The sequence below is a fragment of the Thrips palmi genome, unplaced genomic scaffold (assembly GCF_012932325.1).
Source record: "Thrips palmi isolate BJ-2018 unplaced genomic scaffold, TpBJ-2018v1 HiC_scaffold_18, whole genome shotgun sequence".
Lineage (NCBI taxonomy): Eukaryota > Metazoa > Arthropoda > Insecta > Thysanoptera > Thripidae > Thrips > Thrips palmi.
In genome coordinates, this window is record NW_023144627.1 from 1,084,032 (window position 1) to 1,099,293 (window position 15,262).

Here is a 15,262-nt window from a genome sequence, read left to right on the forward strand (position 1 = left end):
AAATAGCTCAGAAACGTTGAAAAATGACTAAAAACGTTGAAAAATGACAGAATTTTGTCAAGGATTACGTGATTACGCCATGGATTACCAGCCAATTTGTACACAGGATTACGGGGGTGGTGGCCCCCTCGCTGTTTGCCGAAATTTCGGTGTACCCTATATTTCAGACCCCCTCCAAAACTATACCTGAGCACCGATCACATCCGCTTCGATTGTTCAAGGACCCTGTACTTGAAGCGAAAGAGGGGCCATACTCAGATTTTCCTCTGCTCCCTCCACTTAAATTAATAAACGCATTTGTTACGATTCGCCCCTGTTACAAATCGCCCCTGTTACAAATCGCCCCATACTCCCTTAAGATCAAATATTTCTTTCTTGTCAACTGCTTTCTCAATGGTAGCATGCATAGAATCTACTTCCATATGTGTATGCTCAACTCGCTCAACTTCTAAGAAACGGTGGAGAATCTTGACATCAAACTTGGCACTGGCTACCAAGAAAATAGCAAAAACAAAACTGTTTTTGTTCTGTGAAGATGGGTTGTCTGAATAGAATCGGAACTCCTTGACACCAAGTTTACTCTTTTCTTCAATAAAAGCAAAAACACTAGAAGCAACTTCACTTGAGCTTTTTTTTTGCCTGTATTTCATTCCACAGATTGCAGACACCCAACTTGGGTCCCATATCAAAAATGGTCACTGCAAATCCAAAGGTCAGACTTCTCGCCACTCCAGAGGCAAGACATAAAAGTCTCGCCAGGTTTTGGTCAGATCTCAGAGTCTCGCCCAAAATTTGGTCAGACAAAAAAGTCTCGCCACCAAACGGTCAGACACAAAAGTCTGACCACAAAATGGCGAGACTTTTGTGTCTGACCACGGCCTTAAGGCCGTAACCGTCCGGCGCATTACGGCCTTTAGGTTGCGGTCAGACACAAAAGTGTCGCCATTTTGTTGTCAGACTTTAGCGTCTGACCGTTTTGTGGCGAGACTTTTCTGTCTGACCAAATTTTGGCGAGACTCTAAGATCTGACCTACACTTGGCGAGACTTTTAGTTCTCGCCATATTTTGGCGCGAAGTCTTTCCATCCACATTGCAGTGGTGAAATTGTAGACAGATAGCTTGCTTACAAGGGAACATTTTCAGGTGTCAGTAGCCGATTGCTCACATACCTCGGGATCTTCAAGGTCACCTCATGAAAGAATTTTTGGCACCCACAGTTCGTGCTGAAAGTCACTAAAACGACTTATTGGTCAAAAACTTGATTTAATTTTTCTTTTTGAAGTTTTTTTTTACTTTTGACGGGACATATAATTTTTTGCTCCAAAATAGAAGAAAATCATAATTTTGGACGTTTCAGACCACTTGAAAAAATTGAGTTTTGGTACAATTCAGTTTTGGGACATTTTCATGAAAATTGGTCAATTTTCAACTTTCACTTGGAGACGTTGTAGTGACTTTCAGCACGAACTGTGGGTGCTGAAAATTCTTTTTTGTGGTGCCTTTAAAGATCCCGAAGTATGGGAGCAATCGGCTCGTAATGACGTTTGAAAACATTCCCTTGTTAGAGGCACATGGGCTTGCCTACACACTGAAAATTTGGTGTCACCTTACACACTGAATTGAATGTAGGGACATCATCGTTTCTACTGCACACGAACTTTTCGTATATTGTTTATGCCAAAAACTGCACATATTCTGTGCTACTGCCTCGTATTTCACTGCATTCTGCTGTTTGTTTTTCTTTGAACCCCGAACATGCAACTGATTCAGTGCCCACACAGGTTCAGGCAAGATATGAGAAGAACCCATATTGCCTGTTGCCTGTGTGCAAGGAGGGAGTTGAGCTCCTAATGTCAAGAGTACTTATAAAGTACTCATTTCCAAGCCAATAATCCGGTGCTGAAGGCATCTCTAATGGCATTGAAAAAGGGTAAGGCCTTTGATAAACTTAATCTTTAATCAGGACAGTATAATTGACATCAACATCAGGTGCTTTGAGCGTAGCTAGACCACCGTTCTCATCACTGTGACAGCGGCTTTGTGGTGTACTTGACAAAAACTTTCATCGCTCCCAGCACCTCCTTTGAAATTGGAAGGATGCTGGATGGCGGCACGGCGAAACCTTGTTGCTTGTCGGGCCCTCCTGCCGGCAGCTCCATGCAGAACGACTGTGCCACTCCGGCCACGCCACGCACCCAGTCGGACACCGTGCCTGTCGCAGGATCTGCCCCGAAACAGAACAGCGAACATTGTGACTTGCCTTTCATGAACGCAAACTGAGGTCACGTACCGTAAAAGCGGGTACTATGGACCACCAGTGGGTAATGTGGACCACCCCTCGACTTTTTCTCTATGATCGGTTCGAGCAAGCTCGGAGGATGCGGGTGGCAGAAACGGTTTTAGAAGACTCCGCTACGAGACATCACTTATCAGACAGACGAATTTATTGGGTGGTCCACATTACCGACTAGTGGTCCGTAATACCCGCATTTACGGTATGACATATTTGAGGTAACATTGAGGTTACAGAAGTCTAATTTTAATTTATGCAGTAACATATTATTCTCGTTTCATTTGAAGAATCATGCCTGTTCAGGTTTACGTCGAAAGACGCTATCGTCGAGGAAAGTGAACGTGTTTAACTGATAAACCCAATGACCAAATTGGAGGTTATTGGTGCCAATTGCAGGTAATTATTGGTACCAAACCTCCAATTCACATGTGAATCAAGTTGCCTCAATATTTTCTTTAACTATACCCCAGTTATCAGCACGATAAAAAAAAAAAGTTCCGCCAAGGCAAGCTTAGCAAAGCGGTCTTGCCGTGGACCGGCCGGGGAAGCCGGGCAGAGAGGGGGCAAGGAGGGAGGGGGTGGCTGTGAGGAGTGGGGACTGGCGCGGCGCGGCGGCGTGGCGGCGCAGGCGACGACGACAGACGAACCACGACCATGCAGTCCCCTCCGAGCGCGCTGAATGGATGGATGGGTGGATGGATGGGATGAGTGGGATCGTATGCAGAGCTAGAAGCGGTAGCAAGACCGCTTAAAAAGTTCCGCCAAGGCAAGCTTAGCAAAGCGGTCTTGCCGTGGACCGGCAGAGGAGGCCGGGCAGTGAGGGGGCAAGGAGGGAGGGGGTAGCTGTGAGGAGTGGGGACTGGCGCGGCGGCGCGGCGTGGCGGCGCAGGACGACGACAGACGACGACCAACACGGCCATGCAGTCCCCTCCGAGCGCGCTGAATGGATGGATGGATGGGATGGGATGAGTGGGATCGGATGCAGAGCTAGAAGCGGTAGCAAGACCGCTTAAAAACTGGTTTTCTAGTTACGATGTAGGTGATTTCCAGGGAGTTCTTGGGAAAACAAGAAACTTTTATGACCGTGAGTGGCGTCTGAGAGAAGGTTACTTACAGTCGGCTGCCATGGTTTCGACTGTGAAGGCTCTGGCACCGGCAGCGACAAGGGCGCTGTTAGCTTCTTTGGCGATTGTCGTCTGAATTACACAAAAATCAGGTGCGTCCATATTAGAGCGTGTCTTCATGTATATACAGAACAAAAACAGTTCCTGGTTTTCACAGGTAGCAGATAGTAAAGACAGGGAGTTCCTGAGAAAACCGGGAGAGATTTGATGAAAATGTCACCAATTTTTGACGAGATTGTCATCATTTGAAGAGTTCACTCAAACATAGCACAGATTTTATTGTAAGACACTTTGAGTGAGTTGTTGCATGTCTAACGTGAAAACAATGAATTGTACAGTACCAATTGCGCGGTATCCGGCACCTTCGGAGCCGTCGAAGAGTAGCCCCACGGAATGTAGATCGACTGTGGCATCAAAAGAAAGAGCAGTGCAAACGGTAACTATTGTTTTCGTCACAAATACCTCACAAATGTTAATGTTACGCTGACCTGCTCCGGATTGTGTAGGTTGACGTACATCTTGACTCTCTTTCCCGCGTTCAGATTGCGGACGAAATTCTGGTAACTGATTGTCTCTGGCTCGGACGCAGCCTTCGGACCAGCATAAGTCAGCTCGCATGGGTCACTGCTCGCCCCGTTGTTCGACCTAAAGTCTGGAAATTAAAAAAAAAAAAAAAACATAAGCGGCCCAAGATGATATAGGTACTCTCTACTCCTAGGCTCAATTAAATTTTTGAACGCGCGAGCTGTCCCTACTGTTTTGGTATGGGACACATGTAATAAAACACAAAATTATTTGTATTAAAAAGAAATGGTATTTGTTTTCTTCGGAAGACTTTTTGAGTGTGCAAAGGTAGTTTTTCTTCGTATTTTAGAACAAAAATTTTATTTTACCGAAAATTCTGCATAAATACTAAAAAAAACGTCTTATGAGTGATTATTGCCTCTTAAGCTTGCACCGATTTCACTTGGACATATCTCAAATTGCAACGAAAAACATTGTAGTGCTGAGCCCCAAAATTCGATGGTAAATTATGTTTTGGCACGCATTTTGACTACATTGTGCCCTAGATTACGTGGCCCGTTCTCCAACTCACCAGCCCAGTGGTAGTCGAAGTTACGGTTGAGGTCAACTCCAACGCAGGTCTTGTTGCTGGTAGCACCGCGATTTTTACGCCACAGGCGGTCCTTCGCAGAAAGAGTAAGGGAGTATGGGGCGATTTGTAACAGGGGCGATTCGTAACAAATGCGTTTATTAATTTATGTGGAGGGAGCAGAGGAAAATCTGAGTATGGCCCCTCTTTCGCTTCAAGTACAGGGTCCTTGAACAATCGAAGCGGATGTGATCGGTGCTCAGGTATAGTTTTGGAGGGCGTCTGAAATATATGGTAAACCGAAATTTCTGCAAACAGGAAAAATCTTTTATTTTGAGTTCTAGGAAGTTTCTGTCTGAGGCTCCCCAGGTATGAATCACCATCGAAGTACCGTTGGGGCCTTGAAGCGTGACCCCTTTACAATGTAACCACGTGGCATAAGTTGCTTTTAATTTGTCCAGTGATAGTTAGGCACGTATTTCTTGTGTAACAGGCATTTGGGGTGATTCGTAACAGACCCGTATAAAAACAAGAATTTAAGTAGTTTTTGCAATTAAATGCTTGAATTATTTCTCGAATCATCAGCTGCCTTATTCCAATTCATTTACACAGCTCGAAATGCATTTTAAAGCGAGTTATTCTATTCTTTCATCGAAAATTGAAAAAAGTGAGGTTAGGATTGACATAGCCGATCAGTTAATGCTGAGGCGGTCAACGGCAGCTTGTAATGTAGATTTTTAGACGTCTGCAGGACACCCGAAGAACAACTGATGGAGGAGATATCATTCCCGACGATGTTTCATTTAATGTGTAGGATGTTATGAAAAGCCCCATGGCTGTTACAAATCACCCCATGCTGGGGCGATTCGTAACAGCATGCAAGGGTTTGGAAAACGTCTTAGATTTCAAAGATTACGGACTCCAGATTGATCCAATGGAGCTGCACAGTCTAGATGAAGGGCCAAACTGCTCAACTGGCACAAGTTTGACACCGATATGCAGAATGTTCTTAATTTTGTATAGAGAATTCCGAAATCTGTTACAAATCGCCCCATACTCCCTTACACGCTAAGACTTTTTTTCAATACTGCGAAGGAATTCTTTCGAAGATGCGAGCAGTGGCGCTTCTTGCGTCTCATTTTGGAAATAGGGGCGCTCGCGCGACAAAAGGGTACTCTTCAAACTGAAGTGTGTAGTACACTCTTATTAGAGCATGCCTCCAAGTACACTCTTATTTACAGCATACTTGCTGGGCACACGCTAAAATAAAGTGCACATTGCATGTACACGCTAAATAAGAGTGTACCTTGTAAGTACACTTTAACAGGCCCATGCTTTTAGATAGGACTAATCGAGTGTACTTTAGCGTGTACTAGCAAGGTACACACTTATTTCGCGGGTACTTGGGTACTTGCCAGGCACTCGCTATTTTAGCGTGTGCCTGGCAAGTACACGCTAAATAAGTGTGTACTTGGAAGCATGCTCTAATAAGAGTGTACTATGTACACACTTCAGTTTGCAGAATATTAGTAAATTTTCAAAATTGTCAAAATTGACTTTGCTCTACAGAAATGTACTGGTTTCGACATGACGAACAAAAATGGTGAACACATGTCATGGGTTTGGATGCACAATGAAAGAGTTTTTGGATTGAAAGTGCTAAAAGTGCCAAAAAGAACCATTCGTCACTTCAGAAATTCAATATCTTTTCCATTTCTCATCCAAATAAACCTCAGTGAATTCTCCTTCGGGTCGAAGTGTGAAAACTTAAAATTTTCAGTGTACTCGTACTTTCCGGGAAAATTTCGTTGCAACAAGATCGTACCTTCGTCCTGGAGTACTCGTAGCCGTCCGGGTTCAGAATGGGCACGACGACCACGTCCAGGCCGGCCCGCAGTGTGGCGTCCTGCACCAGGGTCTCCAGGAAGTACAGCACAGGCGGAAGCGTGATCCACTCGCGGGCGTGCATCAACGCGTCCACCAGCATGATGGGGTTGTTGGCGCCGCCAGACGACACGCGCGCGTAGTAGATCTCTCGGCCCTCCACGGACCGGCCCACGCTGCCCACCGTCACCAGCTTGGGGTAGCGCTCCTTCAGGGCGCGCAGGTACGCCACAACCTAACCAGAGGTTACACTGTAAAAATTAATATCCGGAATAAACGACGGACCCTTCGGCAAAAAAATTGCCAACGGTCCCTTCGTTAATTTACGAAGCTCTTCGTATATTTACAAAAACCTTCGTTAATTTTTGAAAGATCTCTCCCGATTTTACAATCACAATGGAAATTTACGCATTACCTTCGTAAATCTACAAAGATCCTTCGTAAATTTACAGGGAACCTTCGTTTATAAACAAAGAACCTTCGTTAATATACAGAGATTCTTCGTAATTATACGTCCGGAATTAACGACGGATCCTTCGGCAAAAAAATTGCCATTACTTCCTTCGTTTATTTACGAATAGGGATGTAAAGGCCGGTAATATTACCGGTAAATAACGGTATAATACGGTAAAATACGGTATTTTACGGAGACCCCGGTAAAATTGGTATTTTTCGGTAATTTTGAAATATTGACTTATTTGCCCTTCTTTTGCTTCCACACGACGAATTAGGACGTAGGGACTGAAAACAGCGCCTCTTGGGAACTCTTGGTTTGTATCTGCCCCTCGCGCTGCCCCATGTACGTGTAAGACATCATCTCTGGGCACTTAAAACAAAGCAAGAAGTCAATGTTCTCTTCTTTTGCAAAACTTGTGGAAACTAAAATTTAACTACACGAGCCAAACCAGAAACTTCTTTGTTGCCAAGATAAGTATAATGTAAACTAACTTTAAACAGAAAATAGAAAGAAATAGGGGTAGATACTTGTTAGTTATTCGAGCTGAAAAATTCAATAAACATTGACATGATTGGACACCATGGGGTCGCCGATGCCTTTCAGGAAAAAGAGTTTTCATGAAATTTAGCCAACTTACATGGACAACGATAAAAAAGGCAACATTTTTGCACTTCAGTATATTTGGGCTGTTAATTTACGGTCAAAAGAACCAGGCAGAATCAAAATTTATTTACAAAAAGGGAAAGTCCTCAGACATTAGGGGGAGGGGTCAGTAAGTCAGATAATAGTTCATATCTTTAACCCACACAGTGTTTGGTCCTTGTCTTTCAAAATGCTTCATTGTTCTTAAGTCATGTTGGCTTGGAAGTATGTATGAAACGATTTTACCGATACACCCTCACCCAAACGTACCTTTTTCCCCCCTATTTTCACGAGAGGTACCAGAATTACCCCTTAAAGTCAAGAAAAATCAATTTTACCCAATTTTACCGTACAATACGGTAAAATACCGTATTTTACCGTATTTTACGTAACTTTGAATCTTACCGGTATTTTTGCATCCCTATTTACGAAGGTCCGCTGTAGATTTACGAAGACCCGTCGTAGATTAACGAAGCCCGTCGTAAATTTACGAAGCTTTTCGTAAATTTGCAACAAATTTTGTAAATTTACGATTTTTCTTCGTAAATTTACAAAGAACCTTCGTAAATTAACGACGAACCTACGTTGACTTACAAAAGTTCCCGTAGGAAAGAAACATTTACAGTGCACTTTTGGACATTCCCAAAAACCCTTCGGAAAATATTCCGTCGTAAATTCACAACATATTTTTTACAGTGTAGGCGTCACAAGCGAGGGGCGACCCACTTAAAGATTTTGTGTACAATGAATGTGGGAATGAGTGGGTATGTGCAAGATTTCTGCACTGTAAATAATTTGTTGTGAATTAACGACGGATTATTTTCCAAAAGTTGTTCACACTAAATGTTTTTGTACAAATTTTTTACGAGACATCACGGATTTTTGTGCACACGAAATTTTCACACAATTTTGTACAAAAAATGTTTCTTTCCTACAGTATTTATTGTAAATCAACGGAAGTTCGTCGTTAATTTACGCAGGTTCCTAGTAAATTTACGAAGAAAATTCGCAAATACAAAGTCTGTTGTAAATTTACGACGAGCTTTGTTAATCTACGACGGGCCTTCATAATTTTAAGTCAGACAAACGAAGGATCTGTTGGCAATTTTTTTGCCGAAGGGCCCGTTGTTAATTCCAGGTTCTTTTTATTTGTATATCAACGAAGGTTCCTTCTAAACTTGCGGAGGATCTTTGTAGATTTATGAAGGTGCATCGTAAATTTCCATTGTGCTTGTAAAATCGACGGAGGTCCTTACACGAATTTACGGAGTATCACAGACCCGCAGACCGGTTCATTCAGGTCAGCGCCTCTGTGATGCTCAGTCACGCTGCTACGCTAGGTGGCGCTCTATCTGGAGTGCGTGCCTGGGCAGTAAACAATCTACTGCGTCGCGCCGACTAAACTGCCAGCCAACTGTCGCGGCTGGCGGATGGGCTGCCTACTAATCAGGCGTTGGCCGGTAAGGGAGGGTGGGGCACCATGACCACTGGGGCACCATGACCACCCCCCTCGCTCTCGGGAACTACTTTGCCGACGGCAACCGGTCGACCGGACTTTCGAGAGAATAGAATTCTAACTATTTTCAGCCAGAGCCCTACCTTCTAGCTTCAAGGGTACGACCATAGCACCTCGCCGAAATTTTTGTTACAGCGTTTTGGCTAAATTGGGCGTTTTTCAAATCTGAGATATTTTTTCTCACTCTCACATTTGAGGAGATAAGTTCGATGTCTTAGGTTTTTCTCAAAATGTCGGCTCTCCGGCAAAATATCCAACATCACATTTAATTCTAAGTAGCTCTTTGCTTGCTCGGGGAGCCTTTGAGTCGTAAACTGCATTGTGGGGAGCCATGAACACTTTTTAGTGGGGCACCATGACCATACATTTTTGAGTGTTTTTTCTCATATTTTGGCCTGATAATGATTTATTTTCGTCGAAAATTTGCTTTTTGCTTCTGAAAATGTATAAAGGTTGAATAATTGCTGCCGAATAGATAGTTTTACCACAAATCGTGAATCACCAGGATGATTGAGAATGGTTCTGAAACTGAGACTTGAAATGGTAGTTTCTCTTGCACTAAATGAGCTCCAAACCGAAAAAGTTGGCCGCGAAGGCGATCCGTGGCTACTTTGCACCAGGATGGCTCTGGCATGAAGAGAAACAGCATTTAATTCACTTTTTTGCAGTATAGTAACCGCGATAATTTTCTTAAAATTTACCAAATTGAAATCTGCATACGAATTTGGATTCGTCTTAGCAAGACAAACATAAAATGTTAACACATGTCATAGCTTTGGATTTGAAATTTGAAAGCCTCAGAGCGTTAACTGTTTTAAACCGTCCATTTTAAGGCATTTTAGAACGTTTGATACTTCGAAGGTTTTTACAGTGTTTTTTAGTTAAGTTGACTGGCCTGATGACAGCGATAAAAACAATTTCAATGAGAATACTGGTAGAAAGTACACTTTTTTGGGCCAAAAAATTACTATGGTCATGGTGCCCCACGGGGTGGTCATGGTACCCCATAGGTGGGGCGCCATGACCACTTTGCGTTTTATTTTCCAAAGTGTTCTGTGAGCCTGCCGTGCATTGCAGACAAGTTCCAATGGGTGGAAGAGGTCCTTAGAGGTCCAATGAATCCCCTCATGCTGGAAACTTAACTTTTCGAACCACACGGTGGAGTAGAGGGAGGCATTAAAAAAAAAGTGGTCATGGTACCCCACCCTCCCTTAGAGCTAGACCATTGAGCGATAGGCCCCGGATAAATGATCCAGGAAGCGGAAGAAGGGAATAACTTGACTTATCCCTAAATTGAGTTTTTATTTTATTATTGTGCCGTAGAATGGTTTCCATCATTACACCAAATTATTTGACTGAATTCCAAGCAGTTTAGGAGAAAATCCACATGGAAAAAGGGTATAACTCGACTTAACCCCTTTTACGGTCTAAATTTCATTGGAAACTGGAGATAACTCAACGGGAGTCCACATGAGTCCGTTTGACAAATTGGCAAAATGATATAACTCAACTTGTATTTTTGTGAATCTAGTGTAAAAGGAATCAACTCAACTTAACCCCCCCTAAATTTTAAATTTCAATTTGGAAAAAAGAGCTAAGTTCAAAAAATACACGAGAGTAACATACACTTTATGCAGACTATTGTTCCACTTGACTTGTCTCCAAATTCCTTTTTGTTTAGGAAATATAAGGTGAGCTGACTCTGTTTTCCATTTCAACGGAAAGTGATAAGTTGCAGAAATCCTCTACGGAGTGACCTTACACTTTTGTTGTTTTTTTTTTTTTAAATTTTACCAATGCTTTTTAAAATTATTAACATCTGCAACATTCATTTGTTTCGTTTTAGTTTACCCTGCTAAAAGTTTTTGGTTTCTCCTGGAAAATGGCCAAAATTGAGTTATCCCCTTCTTCCGCTTCCTGGATCAAATGACCGGAGGCGTACCTCTGGTTAGAGGAGGCTTGTAGATTAGGCACGTGCGCCCCCTCGGTCAGTATTCAGCCAACATCGAGACGAGACAGACCTAGACCTCCTCGCGAATTCCGTCGTGAAAGTGACTAGTGTGTTCGAGTGATCACCGATTGACTTCCTCTTGTCGTCATTTCATCCCTTACGAACCCGTAGAACACGTAAAGCTTGACCGAGACGCGAGTGACCAGTGCAGTGACAGTGAAATAGTGCGAGCACCAGTTAACCCGGAATAGTTCACAGACCGTCTGGGCTACGCCCCTGGCGATACCCCGCGAGCAAGACAAGTGTGCCAACTAGCATGCCACCCCGTGACGCGCACTGGGTACCGGTAGATACCCGTGTCGAGCAGAGACATTATTTCACGCGTCGATACCCCGACGCGCCTAGTGTCGGTTACGCAGACGCGGGCCATTTGGGCCCGACCACCAACGCAACGCCAGCAACTGGGTTGACCTTGCCGACCCGATCAACCCTTACATGACAGGAGGTTCTTGTAAATTTACGATGAGTTTCGTAAGTTAACAAAGGAACAGTCGGCAATTTCTTTTGCCGAAGGATCCGTCCTTTGTTCCGAACATTATATTTATACAGTGCTTGTCACAATTCGCTCGCAACATCAGCGTTTACCGATGAAGACAGAGAAAGTGGTTACATAATGATATGAATGAATTACCTCTGTGTATGACATATACTCGGTGAAGGTAACTTGTCCTGCTGCAACAGCACGCCTGCGACAAAAAGCGGCACATTGGCATGAGAAGGTGCGCCCTTGAAGCATTGCACTCGTTTCTGTTTTCTAGCAAATAAAGGTCTGAGTGGCCTATCCAACCATGTGAGCATTCATCTACACTAAAAATACGAGAAACCGCACTGGCATCTCCACACCTTAAAAAGCCCTAACGCATAATCTACAAACTCAAGTGTGTACATAGTACACTCCACCTGGAGTGTACATGCCCACCTGGAGTGTACATGCATGCACACTTCAACCTGGAGTGTACTTGGCATGTACACTCCAGATTGGCGTGTACTTGCCAAGTACACGCCAGGTGGCGCATACCTTCAGGTACACTGTTGCTGGCTCCCTGCTGCAGGTATGCGCCACCTGGTATGTACTTGGCAAGTACACGCCAACCTTGAGTGTTCATGCCAAGTACACTCCAGGTTGGAGTGTACATGCATGTACACTCCAGGTGGAGTGTACTATGACGTACACACTTGAGTTCGTAGAGTAGTAGCAAACGGGTACAGAACCTCTTAGTGTGACTGTCCGCACTAATATGATGGTTTGCATCGAAACATACATTTTCACCCCACATTCCGTGAGAATATAGTTACCTTTCACTGGCAAATTTTTGTTTCAGCCCGCCTACAAAAGAAATCCTTAAGCATGCAACGCGTAATCTTGACTTTCAAAATATGCAAAATTCCTATGTATTTTAAATGGGAATTTGCAGAAAATTGACTAAGTGTTACGGAGTTTATAATCGCGACTGACTATACGTCACGGTCACTTGCATGCCAAAAACATTTCTTTTTACAATTTTGTGTGATGTTGACTCAAGGTGCCGAACACTTCCGGGGGTGTAGCAAGTTTCATCATAAACACTGTAGGGGTCCGCACGCGTTACGGAGTTTAGAGTAAGTTGTACCTTTTTCCATGTTTCTCTGTAAATGCTTAAAGGCAAACTGATTTTGGAGTCACAAACGGCACGGATAATTCTCCAGCTAAGTATAGGCAACACAATCTGTTCGAAGAAAAGTATTGAAATTCTCCCCCCTCATACTGGGCTGAATTGTCTGTGCATCTAATTTCAATCGCAGTGGCTCTCAGACCTGGACTTACTACGAAGAACCCTGATTCTCTCCAGCTTACTCAACTCATCCTCTGAATCAACATTCTCTGTAATGCTCCAAGAAGCTGAAGTGCTGCAACTCCAGTTGGAAGACTTCAGTTAGGTAGTAACTGTAATTTAATTCTTGTGCATCTGTGAGCATATCCAAACAAGTGTCGGCTCGTGTTTCGAGACTTTTGTAACTTTCGTGGAGACTGGTTTAATAATCAAAAAAATTTGAAGAAACGTTTATTGAAATCATTCAACCATCAACCATCAGTACTCACATTCGACATTATTTAAGAAATAACACACAAAAACTAAAAAAAGTAAGTATTAAGCATCGAAGGGAGGCTTCACATTACCAAGTACTGACTTGAACTTGCTTGATAAAAATAATCAGAAACGATAAAAGCTTAAGTTATAGAAAAACACTATGAACAGCAGCAAACGGGCTGCATGTCATCACAGCAGCAAATAGGTCTCAATATGGGCGGAGATGGGGGGAGATCAATTATAGCGCCTCATATTAACAGCATCAATCAACCTTAAAACTATCATTTTATACGTAGAACACTAAAAAAACTAAAAAAGTACGTATTTATCATTGAAGGAAGGCTTGTACTGGCTTGTACTTACTAAATAAGCCCATACAACCCCATAGAAGAAAACCGAAGACACAGACTTCATTGGTCTTTATAATTTATTTAATACAAAATTTTAAATACTCATGAGCCCCTACTACCGCGTAGAGGAAAACCAAACGTGTATCATCTGCTTTTATTAACGTTCGTTGAATGAGATTTTTCCTCACAGTTTCATCTGTTCTTGCCTTCTTGGCTCCGTACAGCCGCAGAGGAGGATTTTTGACTAAGGTTACAAATGCTCTTGATGGGTTGGTGTTTTCGTCACTTAGGCTGTCACTTAAAAAACAACCTAATTAGGTCCCTGGCATGCCAGAAAACTATTTAAAGAAACCGCAAATTCTTTATTCCTTAACTGTCCCTTGGCCCAATTCGCAGTTAAAAAGGCTCACATCTTACTTATTTATCAACTCGTAAGTTTCGTCTCCGCTGTTTTCTTTTATTTTAAGAGAAAATAGTGGTCTTTTTATTGTCTAAGAAGATTTTTCCTTATGTATCGGCACCCATTCTACCAGCAATTATGCCCAAATTTTTGTCCCTCACTTTTATACCCTTCTTGCGGCCCTCCATTTTCGTAAACAAATCAGCAGCTGGAGGGCCAGAAAAAAAGAGAGCACTCTCAATATCCTACTGAGCTTTTCCTTCGTAACACGAACAAAAAGGTTGGTATTATGACTGCGCAGCACCTATGGTGAAGAGTTTTTAGTAACTTGTGACCGCTTTCTTCATATTACGAACAAATTTCATTGTCTCATGACAGATTTGTGTCGTACAGTACTGAGAATTGGCTAAGTATTATGACTGCACGGCATTTTTCAGCAGGACATTGGGAGTGAGGGACAAATGATGTACGTTTTGATGCAAACCACCTAATAGCGTGACGTTGAGCGCGTAGTGGTAGCTCGATACCTGACATTAGTGGGCAATCCCGCCCGTAGTGCCGTGAGCAAGACTACGGAAAGGAGGCTGAAACGTGCGACTGTCGGCGTCATCGTTGCTCCAGATGTCCTCTTGACGTACATACGTGTGCGAGGGGGACGTACCCGCACTTATATAAGCCATCTTGCGTGCCACGTACGTACACGAGCCGTCGGGAACGATCGTGGCTGACACGATATTCTGACCATGACGTTAGTAGGAACATGACATGCACCAAATTAGCTGAGCCAATCACAAAAGTCGTGACCAGTGTACTCCATACACTCAGACCCTCATATTCTCAGACCCATGTGGACTTTTTAGTCTCTGGCTCATAAAGTTTTTTGAGCAGATGTAAAATGTGCCATTTTCCCTTAAACTGTGCACAGTTTGGATCGTTTTTGAGATAATATTGTCAGTGGATCATGCAGAAACTTGCACTTGATTGTAAAAGTTGATCAAGTACATGTAATGAACTATTAAGAAACATGGTCGTGTCATACGGGAAGTCAGTACATAGCAGTTCACTATTAATACAGACTGGGAAAGAGAAATGAACTACAAATGTTCTCGTTAAATATCAACACCTCAATAGATATCTATCATTGATGAAACTCGGGGGCGGGGACTACACTGCGCTCTCCGCAATGGAATTGAGGCCTAACCTCAACGCCGAATCATTAAAGCTACTTGCTGTCGAGTTAATTTACCTTGCATCTTTGAAGAACGGCCCGTAGCCGGTGCCAGGTACATGCAACACTTAGAGGCCTGGCATCCTGAAGCGCCAACCCAAAGTTGAGGCATACAGCAACGGTGGATACAACGGATGATTCTTTACACGTCCTTCGTCCATGAAGGTACATGTCCGGCGGGGAGCACCAAAAACC

The 15,262-nt window shown here is 43.2% G+C and overlaps 1 protein-coding gene across 2 annotated transcripts; it reads right to left on the reverse strand.

Annotated features, from left to right (window-relative positions):
- Positions 1-1,937: 1,937 nt before the first annotated feature.
- Positions 1,938-14,497, reverse strand: LOC117644586 (carboxypeptidase B-like). Of its 2 annotated transcripts, XM_034384158.1 has the most exons (8): positions 14,367-14,497; positions 11,652-11,706; positions 6,336-6,629; positions 4,514-4,604; positions 3,906-4,069; positions 3,759-3,821; positions 3,408-3,489; positions 1,938-2,224 (listed from the first exon to the last, which is right to left on the reverse strand). In XM_034384158.1, the coding sequence occupies exons 1-8, from the start codon at positions 14,477-14,479 to the stop codon at positions 2,022-2,024; spliced, it is 1,065 nt and encodes a 354-aa protein (XP_034240049.1). In that variant the 5' UTR covers positions 14,480-14,497; the 3' UTR covers positions 1,938-2,021. The 2 variants fall into 2 exon arrangements, with proteins under 2 accessions (XP_034240049.1, XP_034240050.1); XM_034384159.1 differs by lacking the exon at positions 4,514-4,604 and having other exon boundaries at positions 6,336-6,645.
- Positions 14,498-15,262: the final 765 nt, after the last annotated feature.